Source organism: Hipposideros armiger, unplaced genomic scaffold, assembly GCF_001890085.2.
Source record: "Hipposideros armiger isolate ML-2016 unplaced genomic scaffold, ASM189008v1 scaffold_114, whole genome shotgun sequence".
Taxonomy (NCBI): domain Eukaryota; kingdom Metazoa; phylum Chordata; class Mammalia; order Chiroptera; family Hipposideridae; genus Hipposideros; species Hipposideros armiger.
Window position 1 is genome coordinate 353923 of NW_017731464.1, and position 23909 is coordinate 377831.

The following is a 23909-nucleotide window of genomic DNA, read 5'->3' on the forward strand; positions in this document are numbered from 1 at the left end:
TTTTTTGTATGAGTTCTTTATATATTTTGAACATTAACCTCTTAGCAGATTCTTGATTTGCAAATATTTTCTCCCATTTTTAGGTTGCCTTTTCATTTTGTTGATGGTTTTCTTTGCTGTGCAGAAGCTTTTTAGTTTGATGTAGTTCCACTTAGTTATTTTTGCTTTTGTTGCCTGTGTTTTTGGTGTCAAATAAAAAAAAATTATCACCAAGATTGATGTCAAAGAGCTCACTACCTATGTTTTTTTCAAGGAGTTTTATGGTTTTAAGTTTTAACATTCAAGTCTTTATTCTATTTTGAATTAATTTTTGTTAATGGTATAAGACAGTGGTCCAGTTTCATGCTTTTACATGTTGCAGTCCTGTTTTCTCAGCATTGTATATTGAAGAGACTGTCTCTTTCCCATTGTATATTCTTGGCTCCTTGGTTGTAAATTAATTGACCATATATGTATACATGGGTTTGTTTCTGGGCTCTCTATTCTGTCCCATTGATCTATGAGTCTGTTTTTATGCCAAATACCATACTGTTTTGATTACTCTAGCTTTAAAGTATAGTTTAAAATAAAAAAGCATGATGCCTCCAGCTTTGTTTTTTTTCTCTTAAGATTGATTGCTTTGGTTGTTTGCAGTCTTTTGTGGTTCCATATAAATTTTAGGATTGCTTGTCCTATTCTTTCTGGATTTTCTTTTCCTGGTGTATTTTTTGGATGTCCATTGGTTCCTCCTCTTTTTCTAATCTTTAGGAGTTATCCTAAGGATTACACATGTCTCCTTGACTGATTATAGTGTAATGTAAGTCAATACTTTTATCACTTCCTTGACACTGTTTGGAGCATATAATACTTTATTTTTCTTTACCTTCTCCCACCTCTTAAGCTATTGCTGTCATGAATTTTAATTTTATATGTCATTTAGTGCCCACACGATATTATTCTTATTATTTTGTAGAGTCAGCATTCATTTATCTTTATCTTTTTTGGGTTGATTTTCCTCTCCTCGTACATTTCTGTGCATCATTCTGAAATTACTTTCTTTTTGCGTGATGAACTCTCTTTAGCATTACTTTCAGTGCAAGCCTACTACTGATACAGTCTTTCATCTTTTTGTTTGTATGAAAATGCCTAATTATTTTGAAATTGTGGTACAATAAATTTTACATAACAAAAAATTTACTATTTTAACCTTTTTTTTTTTTTTTTTAGCTGAGCCATCCTGCTACCTTTTGGCAGCTCAGCTCGGGCTGGACTCAAACCGCTGTTGCTCAGAGCTCAAACTCTTGAGCGAGCTCTTAACCAACTGAGCCGCTCGGCCGGCCCCTAACCATTTTTAAGTGCACAGTCTAGTGGCATTAAGCACATTGACACTATTGTACAACCATCACCATCCATCTCCAGAACTTGCCTCATGTACTAAAACTCTGTACCCATTAAACGACAACTCCCCCTTCTCCCCTCCCCCCTGCCCCTGGCAGCTGCCATTCTACTTTCTGCCTGTATGAATCTGATCACTCTAGTCACTTCATATAAGTGGAATCATATAGTATTTGTCCTTTTGAGACTGGCTCATTTCATTTAACAATGTTTTCAAGGTTCATCAAGGTTGTAGCATGTGTCAGAATTTCCTTTCTTTTTAAGGATGAATAATAGTTCATTGTATGTGTACCACATTTTGTTTCTTCATCATCTGTTGATGGACACTTGGGTTGCTTCCTCCTTTTGGTTCCTGTGAATAATGCTGCCATGAACATAGATGTGTAAGTATTTCTTTGAGTCTCTGGTTTCAATTTTTTTTTTTTTTTTGTGTGTGTGTTTATACCCAGAAGTGGAATTGCGGGATCATATGGTAATTTTATTTTTGATTTTATTTTTTGGTAGACTACCATACTTTTCCATAGTGATGCATCATTTTACATTGCTTGCCTTAATTTTTAAAAGGACTTTTATTTTTTTACTAGTTTTAGGATTCTAAGCTGGCAGTTTATTTATTTTTAGCACTTCTAGGTATCATTCAATTGTTCATGTACTTTTCTGTTACAAAGTCAGCTCTTAATATTGTTCCTTTAATATCCTCTCCTTTGTTTTTGGTTTTCTGCAGATATACTGTGATAATAGTTAGATGTAGTTTTCTTTGTATTTATCCTACTTTGTGTTTGTAGGGCTTGAAACTATAGATCGATGTCTTTTATTAGTTTTGGGAAATAGTTGACTCTGACGTCTATATAGCTTCTGCCTCATTACAGAAAGACTAGATTAATCCCCTGTCAGTGGAGTCACAAATTCAAAACAATTTTCATTATATCACTAAGATGTTATTTGCTACTTTTTCTCACTTTCTTGCAGAATATAGTGTAGTACCAGGGGGGTTATATGACATGTAAAGACATTATTTTAATGGCTAATGTAACGTATGTTTGTGTATTTGAATATTTAATTTTTTTCAGCTCTAATTTCTAATATGATAAATGTCACTAAATATAACCACATATACAAAAGCTCTTGGGGCCTCACTATTTTTTAAGAGTATGAAAATATTCTTAGGCCAAAACATTTGAGAACTGCTGTGTTAGGCCTTTTGGCTCTGTTTCATTTTTATATTCCTTAATTCTTCTGTATTTTACATGCTTTTGCTTTCCTCTTTATGTTTCAATCTGGATATTTTTTATTGATTTATACTCACTAATACTCTTGATGATAAGCTACCTATGGAGTTCTTAATTTTAAGAATTGCATTTTTCAGTTCTGAATTTTTTTTCAATTTTTAAATAACAGATTTTAAGGCGTTGGTGAAATTCTCCAGCTTTTCATCTAGATTCTTGATCTTTTCCCTTTGATTTCTTGATGCTGATGTCTTTATTTCTTTTTTTTATTAAAGTTTATTGGGGTGAGAATGGTTGGTTAGTAAAGTTACATAGGTTTCAAGTGTACAATTTTGTAATACATCATCTATATATCACATTGTGTGTTCACCACCCAGAGTCAGTTCTCCTTTTATCACCATATATTTGATCTCATTTACCCTTATCATATTAATCATAGCCATTTTAAAGTTCTTTTCTGGTAACTTCAATATCTGGATCATCTGGAGAGTGCGATTTTTAGTCATGTGATTCTCCCTCTTGGCATGCCTGGTAATATTGGACTGAATGGCGATAAAAAATTGCGGAGGTTTTAGATAAACTTTCTTCCCCAAGAGAAGGTTTATCCACACTTGCCCTTGCCCCCGCCCGCGCCCCCCCCCCCCCCCCAGTTTTTTCTTTATAAGGAGCATAGAGTGGCAGTGAGTTCCTTAATACAGTCAGGACAGAGCTGGCTAATAGGGTTGAGTTTGGCAGGTTGTGGTTGCCTGTGGCTCAGTGCTTTCTGGTGCAGTCCTCCATGATTCCAAAGAGCCTGTAGTGATGGTTAGGGCCCCTTCCCTCGCGTGGGTTTCCTCTGTACCTCAAGGCTACCTGAAACTGTGGACTAGAGAGCTAACACATTTTAATCGTGGGGTGATTTCTGAAAGGAAGGCAATTTACTTTCTCCACAGTTACCCATTGTAATTTCTTAGTTTTGTATATTGAATCAGTCATGCAGTTTTAGTAACCTCTCTTTTCAGAAAGATGTCTCTTACCATGTTAAACTAGTCTTTTCCCAATTTTAATTCTGTGGTTTGAGTTTTAGTACCCTTTATTTTGTCAAATTTTATATTGTTTCAAGACCGTTTTCCCAAATAAATCCATGTAGGTCAAGGTTGTTTCAGATTTTATTTTTATCTTTCACAGTGTTAAAAAGAAAATCACTTTAGTATCATTTATGTAGTTGAACATATATTTGATTTCTCAGTCTAGGTATAAAGTGAAATCACTGACTAGAGTAGACACTAAAATGACTCCATGTAGAGACAGTTAATGACAGCGGTGAGGCACTGATTTAACCTAAGACCATGACCATTACTGAAGTAACCTGTCTCAGAACACAAAGGACTGTAGACAAGGACTGATGGTGACGTGGCTGGCGTTGTTTTGGAGAGTATGATCCAGATCATTGGTTCTGAAAGCTAACATTTGAAAATGATTTCTTGATGGGGCGTGTGTGACATTGGAATTATGAATTGTCTTAGGATTTCTTTTCAAGGGAAGGAGCATGCGTGTCAGAGGAGGGTAAACAAAATATATATTTTTTATAATTTGCTGTAAAGATGACTTATTACAGTTTAATATTAAACAGCTCAGGAGACCTAAAATTTATCTCACTTGGTTCTAACTGGTGTTTCTCTCTGACACATGGTGTGAATCAACTGTCCTTCCAATTTGAAAGAGCAGAGAGCTTGCTGACGCAACTCCTTTGTTCTGGGGAATTGTTTCCACTGTGCCTTCAAAAAGGAGGGACATTAAAAGCTTTGGCTCCTGGAGAGTTCTCTCCAAGTTGGACGCAGTTGGGGGGCTGAATGTTGGCTGAAGGAAGTAGGGCTGGTGACTTCTGTGTCCTGGACTTTTTAAAGACTGAACATTAACTTTTCAAGCTCTCTACTTGACTTCATGTGATTAATGGTCGGTCCCTTCTTCCCCCTTAAAATGGAACTAGAAAATATCACAGTTTTCTATGATGGTGTTTTCCAGGGTTCTCCTTTCTTAGATCCTAGAGAGTAGCTTGGGTTTCTGCCCTTCCCCATACTGAGTTTTCTTTGAGGGAAATATTCTTGTATCTAACAAAGGGAAACATGGAAGTGGAAGGTTGAATGACAAAATCATTGTCTCGCAAGATCTCAGAGGACTGGAAAAATGGACAATAATTATAATTGGTAATAAGTTGTAGATTCAGAATAATAACTGAATGAGTATAGCAATATATAAAAACAAATTAGAAGATTTTATATATCTTTATGCTCAATATACAGCATGATACGTCTGCCAGAATCTCTATAGCACTATTGTTAGGCTGTTTTAATGGAAGCCGAGTAACAAAGTTATGGGAGATATGTCTTATTCTCCTAGTTTGACCATCCTTGATTGTAAAATTGCTAATACAACATACTTTCTGTTTTCCAGGCACTGTTTTGATTTACTTATATTATGCCATTTAATTTGCACGCAACCACTGTTTGAAGTGGTTGCTATTATTAGCTGCATGTTACAGAGGTGGAGACTGAAATACGAAGTTTTATAACTTGTCCAAGGTCACACAATTAATAAGTAGCAGAACCCGGACTTGAATCCAGGAAATTTGGCCCTGAAGCCTTGCTCCTGACCACTGTGCTATACCGCCTGTTTCATTCCACTGTAAGAAGAATGCTGACGACTGGAACATGTCCAGAGGGTCACAACCTGAATTGTAAAGCTGTTTATATGGAATAGTTGAATAAGTTGAGATTGTTTAGTCTGGAGAAGGGAAGGGAGGGATCAAGGTCTTGTTCTCAGTGATCCTTTGAAAAATGGTGAAAATTATAGGAAGGCAAATTTTATTTTTGTGTAAGAACTTTGCAACAGTTGTTGAAATGGGATTAGTTGCCTTGTTACATGCCTCCTTTTACTAGAGATGTTTGGGCAGAAGCTGGACAAGTACATGAGGGAGAGAGCTAGAAAAAAATTGAACTTGTGTCTATGACTTTGGGCAAGATTATCTCTAAGGTTCCTTTTTTTCTGTATATTTCTGTATTAAAGAGGGATCTTTAAAGTGATCTAGTCTGTACACAAGTGCTTCTGTAAACAAGTGCTTCTATGAAAAAAGACACACTATTGACTCCTAATGGAAACATGGCACTCATGGTGTGAGAGGAGGGGTGCGTCCTGATTTATTTTTTTCTAAAATATGATCTTTTTTTGGTAAATAGCTTCATAGTATTGGTAGGGAATTCTTTGTACATTGTGTTACTGAAATAGGGAACAACAGAAAAATGGCTGCCTTTTCCAGTTCACAGATTTATCACTTAGTAATAGATCAGAGGTCCCACCATAATAACCATTGGGGCTCCCTTCTCCTTCTCCCATTTGAAGGATAATGAAAGACCATTAATTGGGGAGCTTTATAGTAGCACTGGAAGGGCTCTAGGAAGCTGCTACATCAGTTTTCAAATTAAGAATGGGGGTATCAAATACATGTATGTTTTAAATTCATTTTTCAGATTATGATTAATAACAAGAGAAGGTTAGACTATAGAAAAGATACTGAGGCCTTCCAGACGCTGCTGCCCGGACTTCCCTGCGCTCAACCATGGTCAACCCCACCGTGTTCTTCGACATCGATGTCAATGGCGAGCCCTTGGGCTGCGTCTCCTTCGAGCTGTTTGCAGACAAAGTTCCAAAGACAGCAGAAAACTTCCGTGCCCTGAGCACTGGGGAGAAAGGATTTGGTTATAAGGGTTTCTGCTTTCACAGAATAATTCCAGGATTTATGTGCCAGGGTGGTGACTTTACACTCCATAACGGCACAGGTGGCAAGTCCACTTATGGGGAGAAGTTTGATGATGAGAATTTCATCCTGAAGTATACAGGTCCTGGCATCCTGTCCATGGCAAATGCTGGATCCAACACAAACGGTTCTCAGTTTTTAATCTGCACGGCCAAGACTGAGTGGTTGGATGGCAAGCACGTGGTCTTTGGCAAGGTGAAAGACGGCATGAATATTGTGGAAGCCATGGAGCACTTTGGGTCCAGAAACGGCAAGATGAGCAAGAAGATCACCATTGCTGACTGTAGACAACTCTGATGCATTTGATTGGTTTTATCTTAACCAGACCATTCCGTCTGTAGTCAGGAGAGCACCCTGTCCCATCTGCTCGGAACACCCCATAATTTTTGTGCTCTTGCTGCAGTTCATTGGGTTCCATATTTTCCTTGCCCCCTCCAAGTCTAGCTGGGTTGCAGAGTTAAGTTTATGATTATGAAATAAAAGCTAAACAACAACAATAAAAAAATGATACTGAGTTTTAAAAATTCTGACTAGTAGCAATTGCTTCTAGGGTTTGTAGGGGATAGTTTGTGAGAAGAAATTCTCATTCTATTTTTTTTTTTACATTTCTTTGATTATTTGATAATTTATTAAAAATTATACCCTCAGTTACCCTGAAGTGTATGTTCTTGTTTGATTTTTATTTCAATTAATATTTTATTGAGCATCTACTATGAAACCAGGTACAATTCTAGACTCTTAAGTACATTTTTTTTCAATTGTGAAAGCATACATGTTTAAATGAAATACACAGTTACAGAAAAATAGGAAGAAAAAAGTCACAATTACATCACGCAAATGTTACCTTTTGTGTTCCTTTGGTGTTTTTCTCCTCTCTCTCCCGCTTGTCCTCATTTTCCTCTGTTGCATCTTCCTCTCTGCCCATCCCCCATCCTTTTTCTTTCATTTTATCCTTGATGTAATTATAGCAACCTGTGGAAGGAAAATGTTTCTGTGTGCTGGCAATATCAGAAAGATGGCTTCATGTGTGAAATGATGATAGTGATAACTACTTCAGGAGGATTATTTTTGAGCAATAAGTGACTTACTGTATATGAAATGTTCAATAGAGGACTCAGTACGTATTTTAAAAATGCTTATTACTTTTAATATTATTTTACAATTTTGAGCTGGATTTATCCTTTACTGTTCTAGATGATATTGGCATAGTAAAATTTCCTAGATGAAATTGCTGAAGTTGGTAGTTGAAGTTGAATGATTGGCCTCTAATTTTCTATGCTTTCCTTATGAATTGATACTCTATATAACTTTCCCCCATGTTCTTGAGCCATCATTACAAACTCAGACATACACCCCAAACTTTTTTCAGAACAATGATCATAAATTGTGTCCCACACGGTGTGTGGTGGGATTTCTCTGCATATCCCTGTGATAACTCTTTAATAGAACACTTAATCCAGGTCTAAATAATGCAGAATTGCTCAATAACAGGACATTTAGCATTGCCCTTGTTCAGATCTGCATGACTGGATATTTCAGTGTCTAATCTTAGTACGAGACTGATGTTTATCATTATGATACAGAGTTCTTGACTACTTTTATGTTCTACCAAACACAAATGTTTAACAGACTCTACCCTACCCTCCCCCTTAAAAAAAAAAAAGACTTTGCCAACAAATTTTTTCTCTCCTTTGAGAGTTAGCTTGGTAATTTGGAGCATATAACTATGATGTTTGGGAGCTATCTGTTTCCATTATTGCGGCCTGATTGCCCATGGTTTAATCATCAGTAGTTAAGAAGGAAAGCAAAAAATGGCTCCAGGTTGCACAGTACCATAAAAAATTTCCACCTGGAAGCAATTTTTTCTAAAAGCCCTTAGGGACTGTTGTCACCCTCCCCCTTCTATTGGCAACAAGGGCCAGAAACACCAGTTCCCTTCAGAGGCAGGTCTTGTTGCAGTTTAATCATCATCTTTCTCCTAGCTTCCAGAGGAGGTTAGAGGAGAGCTAGGGAAATAAATTATTCCCAGACACTTCTCTTCTACAGAAGATTTCCTTGAACCTTCAAAGTTCCTCCTTTTCTTCCTCTGAGTCTTTCTTTTTCTGTTTAGCATTTTAGCTGAAATACAGATTGTTTGCACGGCTAGAACATGAATTAGCTTTTTAAGTAAGACTGTTTATTATTAACTCTAGTGCTTGTCTTTGGAGAAAGTTTTAATGTTGAAACACTTTTGGGCACAGCTTTCGGCCCTTTGTCACTTTATAATGCCTTCTCTGTGGGATACAGGCATTGTTCCAGGAGTAAACCCTCAAGGAACTAGTGGTCCTGTAGGGGAGATAGATATGTAAATAAGTCTTTACAGTGTAGTGTGCTCAGTGTAGCAGTACCCTTTAAAAAATATGAACAAGCTTTTCAAAACAAAAGTGTATGAACTCAGCTTCCATCAGTGTATGTTATTCGTGGTGGTGCCCATTAATTTCTAAGATACTACTACTAGGCATTTGTTCACGAACTTTATGGCAAAACGGGATGATAGTATTTCTTGTGAAATTTACTTCAAATCGCACATGGTTTCTTAGGTTCAAGGCCAGTTCAAATTTGCAGTGTGTCAAAATGAGGGCCAGGTGGTAAATGAGGATGCCATGGCTGTTAAGGAGACTGCCTACTTATCCGGCATCACTTCTTATCAAGGATAGGGCTAGGTGCTTCAACAGATTTTGTTTCTTCATTTTTTAAAATAGATTTTTAAATATACTTCTTAAAAAAGTACATTATTATATACTGCAACAGATTTTTTTTATAGATAAAATTGGTCTCTTTTGGGAAAAGATGGCTAATACCAGCCAATCAGTAAGCAGTAACCTTCAATGTGAACATTCAAATGTACTCACAGTCCTGTTGCTATTAATGCCTCCAGAGAGTGCAAGCTTAAACTCTCTATGGTTTAGTAAACAGTTTCTTAGGTCCCACCTTGTCGGTAAGGAGGAGAGCTTCTATACCACTTGATAATAGTTGTACTAAGGAGGGAGGTTTTTTAAAGAAGGAGTTTTGAGTGGAGTATTGAAGGATGAGTAGGAATTTGCCAGACAAAATGATAATAAGGAGATTCTGGGCAGAGGGACTACATAGTATACTCAAAGAACTTGAAGCAGAGCTGTAGCGTGAATGTGGGGAACATTCAGAGATAAACCTGTACATGGAGGGGTCTCATACTGTGCTAGGGACTTTGGACTTGACCTGAGGCAGGGCTTAATCCTAAAGTGGTGTGTATGTGTGTGTGTGTGTGCATGTGGAGAGAGAGAGAGAGAGAGAGAGAGAGAGAGAGAGAGAGAGAGAGGGAGAGAACAAGGTGTGATCAAACAATATGGTGAATGTTTAAATAAAAAAATGTATTACAGTAAAAGACACATTGTCGTAATCCCCCTCTCAAAATACTCTCCCTTGCTTTGAACACACTTATCCCATTGTTTTTGCCACTTTCTGAAGCAGTTCTGGAAGTCTTCTTTCGTAAGTGTCTTTAGTTGGCTGCCTCAATGTCCTGAATCATTTGACTTTGGGGAAGAGCCAGAAGTCGCATGGTACCAGATCCAGTGCATAAGGTGGATGAGGACACACTGTAATGTTTTTATTTAACAGAAATAAAAACCATATACCAGAAGCGATGTGTGACACAGAGCATTGTCACGATGAAGGATGATTTACGGAACACTTTAAAACACACTTTCTCTCAACCGTAGCTTATACCCGATTGACTCTACCGAACAAGTTGAAACTTGTCACATACTTTTACTGAAGTTTGACGTGCTGTTTCCCGTATTGAAGATCCCTACCTTTCTGTTGGATGGCACTCAGCAGCAGCATTCACCATATTTTTTTATCACAATGGAAGGGCTCCATGTCACACATCAATTCTGGTACGACAGTTTCTGTCAAATAAAAACATGGTGTGTCCTCATCTACCTTATTCACTGGATCTTGCACCGTGTGACTTCTGGCTCTTCCCCAAAGTCAAAATGACCATGAAGGGAAAATATTTTAAATCGATCCAGGACATGAGGCAGCCACGGCAGTGCAACTAAAGACACTCGTGAAAGAGGACTTCCAGAACTGCTTCAGAAAGTGGCAGAAACAAAGGAATAAGTGTGTTTGAAGTGAGGGGGAGTATTTTGAGGGAGATTAATGGCAATATGTCCTTTACTGTAATCACTTTTTAATTAAATGTAAACATTCCTTGTATTTTCTGATCATACCTCATATGTGTTTCATGATCACAGTTTCATTTAAGGAAGATTACTGTGAAAGAAGTATCCAAGATGGGTTGTAAGGGAAATAAGGAGAGGTGAGAAGAGTTGCTCAAAAGAGAGATAATGAGGACATGCCAAGGCAGGGGAGGAGAGCGAGGAAGAAGAGCATAGAAGAGACATCATGGAAGTAGGATTGGTAGGTCTTGGTGATTGATTAGTTGGAGGGAGGGGCAGGTGGGGAGTGAGGAGTCAAGGTGAACTTACATACGAGTACTTCTAGTTTGGGTAACTGGGTGGCAGGTGGTACTTTCATTCGAGATGGTGAATATAGGAGGGAAATGTAGGTTTGGGTAGAAAGCTGATGATTTCAACTTTTGACACGCACAGTTTGAGATGTTTTTGAGGATGAATGGTGGTTAGATATTGAGGTTTCTAGGATTTGACAGTGATATGCCCTGGGGTTATTTATTGATTTGGGAACCAGAGATATTTAATTAACAGTGAAAACTGATATCTCCGAGTGAGTATGTATGAAGAGTGAGAGAAGGTGAAGGCCAAGCCGGTATTGAGGGCCAGAAGGAAGACTTATTGGAGATTGAGAAGGGAATGTACTGGGAGCTCTGAGAGTAGAGATTAAAGAAAGAGGGAATGGTTAGCAGTGGCACATAGAAAAGGGAGGTCAAGTAAATGAAGAATGAATATTTGATTTGACAGTTATTAGACTTTTTATTGACCTTAGCAAAAATACGTTCTTTGGGGTGATGTGGGTAAGAAACAGGTTATAGTGGGTTGAAGAGCAAGTCCAATTTGAGGAAATGGAGACCGTGAGTGTAGACTGCTCTTTTAAGATTCTTTACTGTGAAAGGAGAAAAGAGAGCAAAAGGATGCAAGAAGGAAAATTATCAGAAAAGAGATTTTAACTTAATATTAATAGCACCTTTTTAAAATAGAAGAAAAAGGCCCCCCGCCCCCACTTTTTTTTTTTTAAAGAGGAGGACATGTTTTGTTAAGAGGAAGAAGTCAATTGAAATGAAACATTTAAAAGTACAGAAATTAAAAAAATATTGATGGAGTAATATTCCTGGATAACGGAGAAATGACATTTTTACAACATAGAATTAGTATTATATTGAGGTGGGAATATCTATTTCATTGAGATAGCAAGGCACACATGTAAAGGTAGACAGAGATATAGATAGACTTGTGTATTGGAATGCAGGAAATGTAGAAGATTCATGCCTAATAAGACTGAATTTTCTTTATGAAATAGAAGGTAAAGTCATTTGTTGTGAAAGAGAGTTGCAGGATCAAGGATGGGATCCTAAAGTCAATGGCAACAGTTTAGAATAGATACTATAGGTAGTGGAGGAATGAGTTGATGAAAGATACACCAGATGTTTTGGCAGTGCTAAGGGTCCACGTACTGGTGTAATTAGCTCCATCAGTGTAAGATTCTGTATGCTACTGAAGTTAAGCCATGAAGAGAGTGGATAAATAGGCAGCCAGCTCTAAATGCTGATAGATCTAATGAAACAGTGCCGTTCCCATGTTGGGAGACTACTTTTGGGTTTTGGCTTTTAGGTCTGTCTTTTGATTTCAAGGATAACAGCTTCCTGTATCTTTTCTCAATTCTGGGAAATTCTCATTTGTTTCTTTGAATATTAACTGTTTATTATTTCTAATCACAACTCCCATTAAACTCATCATGTTCTCCATACTCTTAACTTTTCTTTCATGTTGTCTGCTCTAGATTGAATATTTGTGTCCTCTCAAAATTCATATGTTGAAATGCTCACCTCCATGATGATGGCATTAGGACCTTTGGGAGGTGATGAGATCGTGAGGGTGGAGCCTTAATGTAGAGCATTAGTGCCCTTACAAGAAGTCCCAGAGAACTCGCTTGCACCTCTGCCATGTGATGGTACAAGTTGACTACCCAGAAGAGGACCCTCACCTGACCCTGCTGGCACCCTGATCTTGGACTGCTAGCTTCCAGACTGTGAGAAATAAATTTCTGTTGTTTATAATACCAAGTTAGTGGTATTTTGTTACTGCAGCCTGAGCAGACTAAGACATTTTCCATCTTTTGTCTCTCTCTGCTGCATTTTGTATGAGTTTTATATATACCTCATAGGAAAGGACAGTTAGATATTGTCTTTTCCAATTTATTAAATGTTAAATATTGAATATTATAGTTTTCATCATAAAAGTTCTATATATCTTCTTTAGTTTGTCTATTTTTTTATTTTTCTGTAATTTTCTCATATTTCTTTAAATATATTAGACGTTTATTTTTAACTTACACATATTTATTTTAAGCCTTTGCACATCTGATTTTGTTATTTGTGTTTCTTTTGATTCTTGTTTAATATGTTTTGTTTCCTTGTGTGTTTTATGGTTCTTGATACTTGAGTTCCAGCTCAGAGCAGTGTTATTTGTGAGAATTTTTGAAGTATGGGTTAAAGTGTTGTCCTCTAGAGAAGATTGGCCTTCGGGGACACTAACAACCAGACTGGGACTACTTTTAAAATAAATTCTCAATTTGAGGTATCTCCCACCACACAGATAGTATTAATATTATGAATATGACCCCCCGCCCCCTTCTGTGTGAAGGCCAGCTTGGGCCTTCACATTACCATGGGAACCTCCCTCCCCTCTGGTGGCCCCCCCCCCCCAAAAAAAAAAAAGCCGAGTACCAAAGTACCAGACAGGTTAAGTTTTCGTGCAGTCTCCCTTTATGGGGAAGAGTTTTTCTACTTTTATCTTTCACTTAGGGTGTGGCCCTTGGGTATCTTGGCTTTATTCATTTGGAGGCCTCTGATTGGACCTTTTGTGGGCCCTCCGCCTTGTCTCTTGTTCTTTATATGGCTATAAAATGGAAACATTAGGTTACAGAGGATTGGTAGAATCTGGTTTCCCATTCAAGTTTTGTTTTAGCCTCTGGAGATTTTCCGTATCTTCTTTTTTTGCTTAGCCATACATTTACAAAGATTGAGAAGCTTATTAACCCAGCAGCTTTAGGAGTTCTATAGTAGTAGAAAGATTTTTCATGTTATATCCAGTCTTCCATATTGTTCATGAAACTTCATCGCATTTTGCCTACTTTGTTCTCCCATCATTTTTTTGGATGGAAATTATTGTGATACCTTTATCAATACTTCTTTCAGCATCTTCATTGCTTATAGACTTAAGAAGTTTTAAATTGTGGCTACTTTTGACCAGGAAGGGTCAGTAAACAACCACTTGTGGATGAAAATGTCGACCAGGAATTGAATGGTGACGTTGGCAAGTCTGGTTCTTTCTCAGAAAATCAGAAAAGTCTGTGTGGGTGTATGTGTGTGTGTATTTTGTGCGTATGTGTGTATTATCACACACACATATACATGTATAAATATATAGCATATATACTATAATACACATATACATATACATATGTATACATAAGTATTTACATATATATTATACGCAACATACATACATGACTTCACTTAAATTTATTATAGTTGGATTTAGTGATTCTGTGGAACTTGGTTGGACTATATTGTTAAGCCCACATTAAATCTACACGTATAAGGAGACCAGGACTGTTTACTTAAGTGTTTCCAGTATGCGCCCCCACTGGTTGTTTTTCTGTATTATGATCTCTGACACTGGAACCATAATAATAATTTTAAATGTGGAGACTCTGAAGCATTTCTTCCGTTAGGATGCAGTCTTTTTAAATACTTACATAACTCTTTGGAGTATTTATTTAATTAAGTACTTAATATCTTTTGTAAAGGATCTTGAAGCATTTACCAACATACCCTACCTACTTTCAGCTCATTCTGATGGTGGTATATTAAGTGAATTAGTAGTTTCATTTAGTTCCAACTTCGCATCTTTAAGTGTTAAGTTTGACACTTTGAATTCCATGCAGTGAAACTGGAGCTAATCTACCAATGTTAATTATAACCCTGTATATACCAACTATATTCCTACTCTGTTTTCTGCAGTTTCCCAGGTTAGAGTCAATGGAATTGTTAGGCTGTAGATAGATTATTTTTATTTGGCAGCCACATCTGTAACCCAACTTCTAGCTGCCATATTTCACAACCACCGCTGAAAACTGCAGTGGAGTGAATCTTTTTGCCCTTAGTACAAATTGGTACAGAGGCCAAAAGGAAGCCACTAGCATATCCTGCAGTGCCTTTGTAGCTTCAGTTACTGATGATTAATTGTTCTAACAGTGTGACATTATCATGGTAGTAGTTGTGGTAGTCTCTATATTCTTAATTTGAGTTTCCTTGCTTTCATTAGTTTATTTTCTAATAGTCTGTTATTGATTTGAGTGATATTTTGTGACAAGTTCCCCTTCTTCACTCTCCTGTGATGTTGAACCAATACCAGGCTTTTTTTTTTTTTTTTTTTTGAGCCATCCCGCCACCTGTTGGCAGCTCACGGCTGCTCAGCTCGGGCTGACTCGAACCGCTGTTGCTCAGAGCTCAAACTCTTGAGCGAGCTCTTAACCAACTGAGCCACTCAGCCGGCCCTTAATACCAGGCTTTTAGTAGGCTCTTTGGCTAGGTGCTAGTTGAAACTTCTCCACCCTGTTTTTAATCCCTCTGAAAATAGCCCTCATGGAAGTGTGGGGGCCCTTTCTGTGTTGAGGGAGGTCTCCAGCACAGCATTATTTTGGTTGCATGGGCTATCTTGGTATCTGCAAGGGTGAAAAAGGATTTGAATGTATTTGATCTCCTGTGGGAGCAGAAGAACATTTGGCTATCGTCTACAGCTTAGACGTAATTAACTAGCATATGCTTCCCATATCATTGATAATGATATACAGCGATCTACTTTCACTTTTATGCCTTCAGAGAATCCAAATTAGCGTAGTAAGTCTGAATTACATTGACAGACAATCCAAAGTAAGGAAGGGAAGGGACTTTAAACTTCTATTGACCTCCTGCAGTTTCTCTTTCAATGTCATGCTCAAGTCTGTTTTTCTACTTTATTTTTAACTTTTGGAATAAACAAAAATACCGATGATGCTTTTCTGGAGCTTAATGAAAAGAAAATGTTTCAGGACTAAAACCATGACAGAAGTTAAAAAACACATATATGAAAAAGAAAAGACTACAGTAAACTCTGGAATTTTTTTCTTGGGTTAATCAAAAACAAAAAGCAAATTGTTCAGTCTTTTGTATCCTGAAGTTCTACTTGGTTCTGAAAACATCTCAATAGAGAAACTTTGTTTGATGTGATTCTCTTTTGCATTCACCTTTGAGACAATCACAAACCCACATTATTTAGTCTCCTACCCTTCTCTTTCTCCATCTTCATTATACATGGAGCATCTCCCTTGTGCCAGGCTCTGTGCTAAACGCTGGAAATAAAATGGGCAAGACACAGCGTGTACTCACAAGAAGATTAATGTTCTAGCATGGGGACATTGACAAGTGAATGGGCGATCAGAATATCATTTAATAAACTCTGTGATGGCAGATGATGGAGCACATAACAAAGTCTATGTGACTGGAGAAGGTTTCCCAGAAAAAGTTAGGTATAAGCTAAGACTTGAAGAGTGAATGGGAGATAACTCTTAACTAAACTGGAAAAAAAGATGAACAGTGTAGTACGTCCTGGGAACAGTATTCCTTAGCATTGTGTAGACTTTGCTGTTGGTTGTGTCTTTGATTTGTCTGCTATCATTGAAGCCTGAACAATGTTTTGCATTTAGGATACTTTCCTTTGCAAGTAGCAGAATATCGTTGGAAAGTGGAAATAGGAAATTTCTCTTAAAATAGGAAATTCATTAACGCTCACAATATGAAGTCTGGAGATCGGACTGTGTGTAAGGATTGGTTCATCATGAAGGACCCAGGTGTGTCCCATCTTTTCATTGTGCCATCCTCAGATTATTGGCAATCTCTCCTCTCATATTAGTATGGTTGCTGCACCCCCAAGCATCATACAGAACGATGTCCAAAGTAGAAAAAGCAGCTTCTTTTCCTGCATCCTTCAGGAAGGAAAACCATTTCTTGGATCCTCTCCAGACTTCCCTTTGCTTCTGAATCAGTGAGAGTTGTGTCACCTGTTAACTGGTCACCGACAAAGGGAATAGAATTACCATGACTGGTTTACAGATTAGTATTTACCCCTGTGCTGGATGGGAAGGTGAAATACCAGAGCAAACTGGGGATCTTCCAATGGGAAGAAGAATGGAACGGCTGTTGTGGAGGCATAACTAATAAGCAGCAGACTCATCTTGAAGTAGAAGTCTCTCTCTGTCTTTCTCTCTCTCTCTGTCTTTCTCTCTCTCTCTCTCTCTCTCTCTCTCTCTCTCTCTCTCTCTAAACCACTTAACTTTGTGTCGGGCTTCATATTACATTAGTTTTTCCTAATTGTGTTTTCTTTGGGAGTTAGACCCAGATGTATCAGTAATAAGCAATGTAATTTTAATTAAGGCATTTAACTTTTCTTGGCCTCAGTTTCCTCCATTGTACAATAAGAGCTTTATATCTCATCGTTGAGACCTCTTTCAACTCTAATGTTTTAGGGGTCCATGTGACTTCCTTGCTTTCCTTGTTTTAAAAGGACATGGACTGATGTACTGCAGAGGACACTTTCTAGTTGTATGAATTTGTTAGGTAGGTTACTTAATCTTGGGTTTCAGGTTCCTTGTTTATAAAATGGGGATAATGTATAATTTATAAGATGCATAGGGTTTAAGTGAGATAACATGCTCATAATATTTATTTTTCTCTTCTGACAAACAGATTTGAGCTGACTGATGTAGGCTCTAGTAAGTTCTATACTGTAATCCTATAATGGTTTAGTACAGGTGAATGATAAATATTTGTTGAATTCTTGAGATGCCGTTTTATAAGTTAAAATCTCTTAATATGCACCTGAAATCTAGGTAGGATATTCAGAAGTATGCATCAGCTATAGACATTAGGATAAAACATTTTACATTTTGCAAAAACCTGTAGTTTGATAGTATTTGGAAATTAGATTTTACATAACATTGATGTCGTTGAGTTAAAATATAATCCACAAAAAATTGTTAATTTCCAAGCATTTCTTCTCATTTACCTTTTACTCGGTACTAGGATATTCTTTGAAGTATCACAAATAAGTAAACAGTGGTGCAGTTTGTTTCATAGTCTTGTTTAATTGTGGCACACCTGGATGTGTCAAAAGCATGACTTTGTTCTTCAGATCCTGCTTTCTATTAGAAATGGAAATTTAAACATTAGAGCACTTTATATAAGATAATTTAATAACTAATTAAAGTCATTTGCCAGCAGATAGTACAGAATATAATTTTCTGATTTTAAAGCAGCCTCTATTTCTCGGCCACATCAAGTTTAAATTTCAGAGAATGTTAGAAATGGGCCATCACTAGATGGCAGTCTTTCTCTAGTTTAAATCATGGAGGGGGGGCGGGGGAACTACTCTTTGTTCAAGTACAATGTTGACAAGCAGTATTAGATTAAACTTCAGTGGGTCTATGACCTTTCCAGAATTTCAGACTTGTTTATTTTTATTTTTAGCATTTTTTATATGATAGTTGTTCTAGTAGTTTGCACTAAGGCTGAGTATATACTTGAAATGCTGATTCAAGGTGAACTGTTAGGTAGTGACCTATAATTGCCTTTTCCTATGGTAGACAAGTAGAAACAAAACCTTTAAATCGGTGGTTTTTAACCTCTTGGATAAACAGATGGAAACTATGGATCAATTTCTGTTAAAATTACATGTATGTGCTTCTGCTTATGTGCACAAAATGTACATAAAATCTGGAAATCGTGGATTTCCTGATGCATAGCCATGGGACACAAGTTTATTAAATATAGTCCCAAACTCCTGTTTTAAATATTTGAGTTTTACATTTTATTCTAACTTTAAAAAATTCTCAAGATAGTTGGGGGATGCACTATAAACGTTTTATGTTATTCAGTACTGTTATAATTAAAGAGGATATTAGAATCATAAAGGCTGTAAGATAGGAGAAACAGGTAAGGGCAAGTGACAAGGTATAGAAAATTCATTAACTAGTTTTAAACAACCTGTTTACCCTATTCTGAAAATGTGTGATCTTTACCTTATTATTGACTCAACTTGAAAGTGGAAGTAAATTGTAGAGATTGAGAGCTGGGCTGATACTTCAGAGAATATGTAATTGATTGCTTCCTATTTTCTAAATGAGAAGGCTGAGGGTGGAGAGATGAACTGAGTTGACCAAAGACTCAGAGCTAATTACATTGCTAAAGCCAAGGCCACACAGTCAGGCAGCTAAAATCCATGTTTCCTTTCTTGTATTTATATATTTTTTTTATAGGAACTTCAGGGAGTTAGGGAGTCATTATTTTCTTTTTTCCTTTTAAGTTTTTATTATTTAAATATACTATGCTAGAGCAAATGTCTCTGAAAATATCACAAATAAAATATCACGAGGAAAAATTTTTTTCTTCATTCAGCAAATTAGAATGAGGGTGATATTTCTACACAGTAGCTGCTATGAACCTGATTAAAAAAAATTTTTTTTCCCCTTCATCATGGGAGTAGCAGCATTAGGATGAAAACACTTACATGCATACATACATTGTATGTTACAAAGATACAATAAAACTGTTTGATAGAATATCACAAAAGCCACATGTCTTTCTTTTATCTCATGTTCAGTTTTGATTCAAACACATTTCCGTATGACGCATAAAAATATAAAGAGCAAGTAGAATACTGTTAAAGTAAAATACAGGGTACAGAGGCTGGCCAGTGTCCTGCTAATTGTTAATGAGGGTGGAAAGCAGATCTGAATGCTTCTTTTAATTAGCCTCATCAGTTATTGCCCTCCTCCCAAGCTGTGCCCCCCACCCCCCAGATGGCCTCCGGTGGACCTTTTCATTTTCTCTACAGCCTCCCACTAGCCCAGGTTCATGGAGTCCTTCATGTTCATATTTAGTCCTTTAAACACACCAATAAATGCAGGAAGGGTAATCAAGACTAAAGAAGGTGCAGTGGCACGGAGCTGGCACTGGTGCTACCTACAAAGGTGACTTGTCTGCTGAGGACACATGGGATCCACCTGTGATGAACACAGTCCGAGCTGAAGGCATGCATCCTGCTTTACTCTGACCTTTTAGCAGACTTGGTCTGGCGGTAGTGGATCGCTCTGAAGTGAATTCAGTGGCCCTTGATGAGAGCTGCAGGTCTATCCTGTTAACAAAATAAACTGCCGTTGCTGTGGTGAAACTGTCAGTCTTCTGGGATCAGGCAATTCTGGCAGATAGAGCCTGTCAAACACTTAAGATGATAACACAATTGCCTCAAGCCTTCATGACAAGTTTGTTTGCAGGAATGACTGTCCACACGCACTGCATTTCCCGCTATTCCCAGATAACGTAATGTAGTCATTTCTGCAAAGGATGTTGCCACTCCTGGTGTAACAGGACGTGCCGATGTTGCCCAGATGCACCTGGCGGCAGGAGCACGGGAGACAGCGGCTGTGCCAGTAGCTGGCGGTGACACAGCGCAGAGATACGACCGCAGTCTTGTCCCCAAAAGTCTGCGCAGCGCTTCCTGGTGAGGGAGCCAACAGTCACCCAGGGCGGCTGCTGCCCAGATTCACCAGGACCTGCTGTTCCCTGTATTGTAATATTGAGAGGCTGTGGTGGCGATATGTGAGGGAAACCACTAGGCTTCCAAGGTGCTAGGGAGTCATTATTAACACAAGTTATAAATTTCTTAACTGTGGAATTGTCTTCTTGAGGTTGTCTTTTGTCTTGTGAATGTAGATCTTTGGAGGGAAAAAAAATGAAAAGTTTTGCACAGTAAGAAGGCAGTAGACTGCTACTTAGAAATATTACTGGTTCAAGATATAACTGAATTGGAAACCAAGAGTTACCTAATATTGAGTAGTATCTGCTTTCAGTGGTTATTCCTCTTCTCCAAATGGCAAGGAATGTTGGTGTCTTTACATGGAAACCTTTCTTGACCTTTCCTTTGAAAGGGGAAGTGAGACAGTACCTGGAGGGAAATGTGTAGATAAGGACATGTTTCTTAAAGCCATGCATATATACCCATCTGGATGATTTAGTAGAATGGGAGAAATATATGATGCAGGGGAGGGATAAAAGGCAATAATTGCAGGAGTAAAGTTCTTGAGACAACAAGGATTGACTGTAGATAAGAACTTGAAATACTTTTTCCATTGTTACTGAAGGGTGAACAGGGTAGGAGTTACAGATGTAAATAGGTTGGTTGATTTTAGTGAGAGAAGAGGAAATAGTTTCTGTGGTCAGTAGCTGAGAGTGAGGAGAAGGTAAGGTTTTTACACATAGTTATTTTGGAGAATACAAAGTGATTTTTTTATGGTAATGGTGGTGGTGGGGGGTGGTAGACAGATTTAGTAGTGTTATCCAGCCCTATTTATTGTGCCCAAGTTTAGATTTGTAGTTGTGTAGCTGAACTGAGTCTAACTGATACAGCTATGTGATTTTTTTCCAGTAGTGTCAGCTTGTTGGGTATAGTCATGGAGTAATGTGAGTTGTTTTTATCCAAAATTGAGTTTTTCTAGATTAATTGAGAAAGAAAGGTAAAAGGACTTGTAATTTAGTCCTTTGATTTTATGATGAGAAGTCTACGATGAATACTGTCAAATGCTTAAATATATTTGAATGAATAAAGAAGCAAAATTTTGGGTTTTCCTAAATAGTCATCTTGCATGGGGGCAATATTAATACAATCAGATTGCTCTGTGGTTTATGTATTTTAATATCTGATTTCCAAATAAGTTTGCTTCTGGGTTGGTAATTCTTTTTCTATTTCTTAAAAGTAAATCTGGTGTAATCTTCATGTCATTTTTTTAAAGGTCCGTCTATGATGGTGAGGAACATGGACGATTCATGGAGAAGCTTGAAACTCGCATCCGCAACCATGACCGAGAAATTGAGAAAATGTGCAACTTCCATTACCAGGGCTTTGTAGACTCTATAACTGAATTGCTGAAAGTGAGAGGAGAAGCCCAGAAACTCAAAGTAAGGAGACTCAGAGAGATTGGTTTCTCTGTCCTGTACTGTTTTTTTTTTTAATACATTTTATTGGGGAACAGCCATGGTCATTGATTACACATTGCTTTCATGCTACAATAGCATAGTTGACTCTTTTAAGGAGAGTGCAGCTCACAGTGGCCCATGTGGGGATCGAACCGGCCACCTTGGTGTTATCAACACCACGTTCTAGCCAACTGAGCTAACTGGTCACCCCTGTACTGGGGTTTTGATCAGCATTAAAGGGATAGAGAGTACATTGCAGGTTATATGTTTGTAGTCAAGATGTTTGTGTAGTAAGAAAGGAATTTGTACTCAAACATAGATAGTTGGGATTATGGTTTTTAGCCAAAAAAAATACTTTTTAAGTATAATTTATTTGCGATAACTACATGTGGGTGAGAACCAAAAAGAATCAGTATAGTTTCTTTCATACAGAAGCTCTGTTGACTCTTCATGTCATCCATCTACTTCTTTGCTCGATAAAAGCCATCACTGTAGGGTGGCTTTTTCAGGGCATGGCTGTAGAAGTCTCTGCAGGATGGCATCCTAAGCCAGAGGAAAAGATCAGTGATAGTTGTGGAGTGTGTTCTACCAAAGCAGGAAGGTTCTTTCTTGATATGACAGATTCAAGTTCAGGAAAGAGGCTTGCCATATTAGTCTGGTCCCTGGCATGGCAAATTAACTTATCTTGGCTAACTGACTTTACTTGTTGATCTTAAATTTAACCACTTCACTAAACTCTTGTATTGCTAATAATTTGTACTTAGATATTTTTTTTTGTTTTCTGTATAAATACTTGTACGATCTGCAAATAATAACAGCTTTATTTCCTTCTTTCCAGTCCTTATACTTCTAATTTCTTTCTTTCTTTTTTTTTCTCTTTCTTTGTTTTTTAATTTTGGTCTTTTTAGAATTTGAATTAAAACCCCGAAAGAATTTTCCTGGGGCATGGGGTGAACTTGACAGTGAGTGTAAAATTCATATAAAAGAATACATTGGTAAGAAAAGCAAAGAAACAATTTTATTGAGGGAGAAGTGGGCTATTAGATGTGAAATTATGTTTTAAAGGTATAGTGATTTAAAAGCTAATTTGACTGCAGAATCCAATGTGTACAGACATGAAGTTATCAAACTTCTTAATATATTTTATTTAATATGCATTTTTGTATTTTGCTTCAGAAATGTTAATATGCTTGATTGTGGGATACTGTCCTAGTACCCACTGGTTATACAATGTACAATATGTACCATATTATCTTTATCAAATCTCCAAAATTCTGAAGTCCGGAACATAGTGGGTCCCAAGGTTTCAAATAAGCGTTTATGGATCTATACAACAACTCTCCAACCGTCTTAAGAAATATAATATTACCACACAATTAAAGCTCTCGTCTTTACCTTCTGAGATGCTTCTTCCACCCTCCTCTCAAAAAATAACAACTCTTCTGATTTGTTGTTAATAGCCTTTAATGCTTAACTAGTTTAATTGAAATTAAGTCAGATCCCTTCCTCATTCAACATACTAACATTAATTTCAGATGAACTAAAGCGTTAAATGTGAAAAATAAAACCATAAAGTAACTGGTAGAAAATATAGATGAATGTTTATGTGATTTTGAGAGCAAGGAATACATTTCTAAACACAATTCGTAAGCCAGAAAGAAAAAACTTGATAGATATGAGAACATTAAAATGAAGAATCTTTTCTACATACAGGTTAAAAATTAAAAGATAAATAACAAATAAAAAATATTTGCAAATATACACAAATAATTGGGATCCTAACATATAAAAAGTCTTTGTAAATTAATAGCAAAATATGAACACTAATAGAAAACTGAGAAATACACATTAATATACAGTGTACACAAGAAATACAGGGATTTCTATAATTTAGAAATAAAGGAATGCAAATTTGGAGAATAATGTGCCATCTAGTAAAACGACAAAGATGAAAAATATAATATTTAAGATTGGAGATGATACCATTCAGTGAGGGAATGCCTCGTTGGAGTGTAGTTACAACCTTTGAGAAGAGTAGTTTTTTTTTTTTTAAAGATTTTTTTTTTATTGGGGTATTGGGGGGATGGGAACAGTGCTGGGGAATTGAGGGAAGGGGAACAGACAAGTTGCTATTGTTTTGTTCTTCAGTCTAGTTGTGGAGGACGTTGCTTCACTGGCCCAAGTTGGCACCATCATTGTGCTCTTCCCAGGCGAGGCAGATCAGTCACCG

General features: G+C 37.2%; 1 protein-coding gene and 2 pseudogenes across 2 annotated transcripts in view; 2 read left to right on the plus strand and 1 right to left on the minus strand.

The window, feature by feature from the left end:
• EXOC6B (exocyst complex component 6B) overlaps nt 1–23909 on the plus strand; it is a 629444-nt gene that overhangs the window by 56355 nt on the left and 549180 nt on the right. The window contains exons 1-2 of one of the 2 annotated variants that reach the window (XM_019647640.1): nt 5265–5316; nt 21496–21661. In XM_019647640.1, coding sequence (XP_019503185.1) covers nt 5291–5316; nt 21496–21661 — 192 coding nt within the window. In that variant the 5' untranslated portion in view covers nt 5265–5290. Of the gene's footprint in view, nt 1–5264; nt 5317–21495; nt 21662–23909 lie in introns of those variants that run through there. The other variant, XM_019647639.1, reaches the window with a different exon arrangement.
• On the plus strand, nt 6181–6879 carry LOC109385403 (peptidyl-prolyl cis-trans isomerase A pseudogene; annotated as a pseudogene).
• On the minus strand, nt 19765–20679 carry LOC109385379 (LIM domain transcription factor LMO4 pseudogene; annotated as a pseudogene).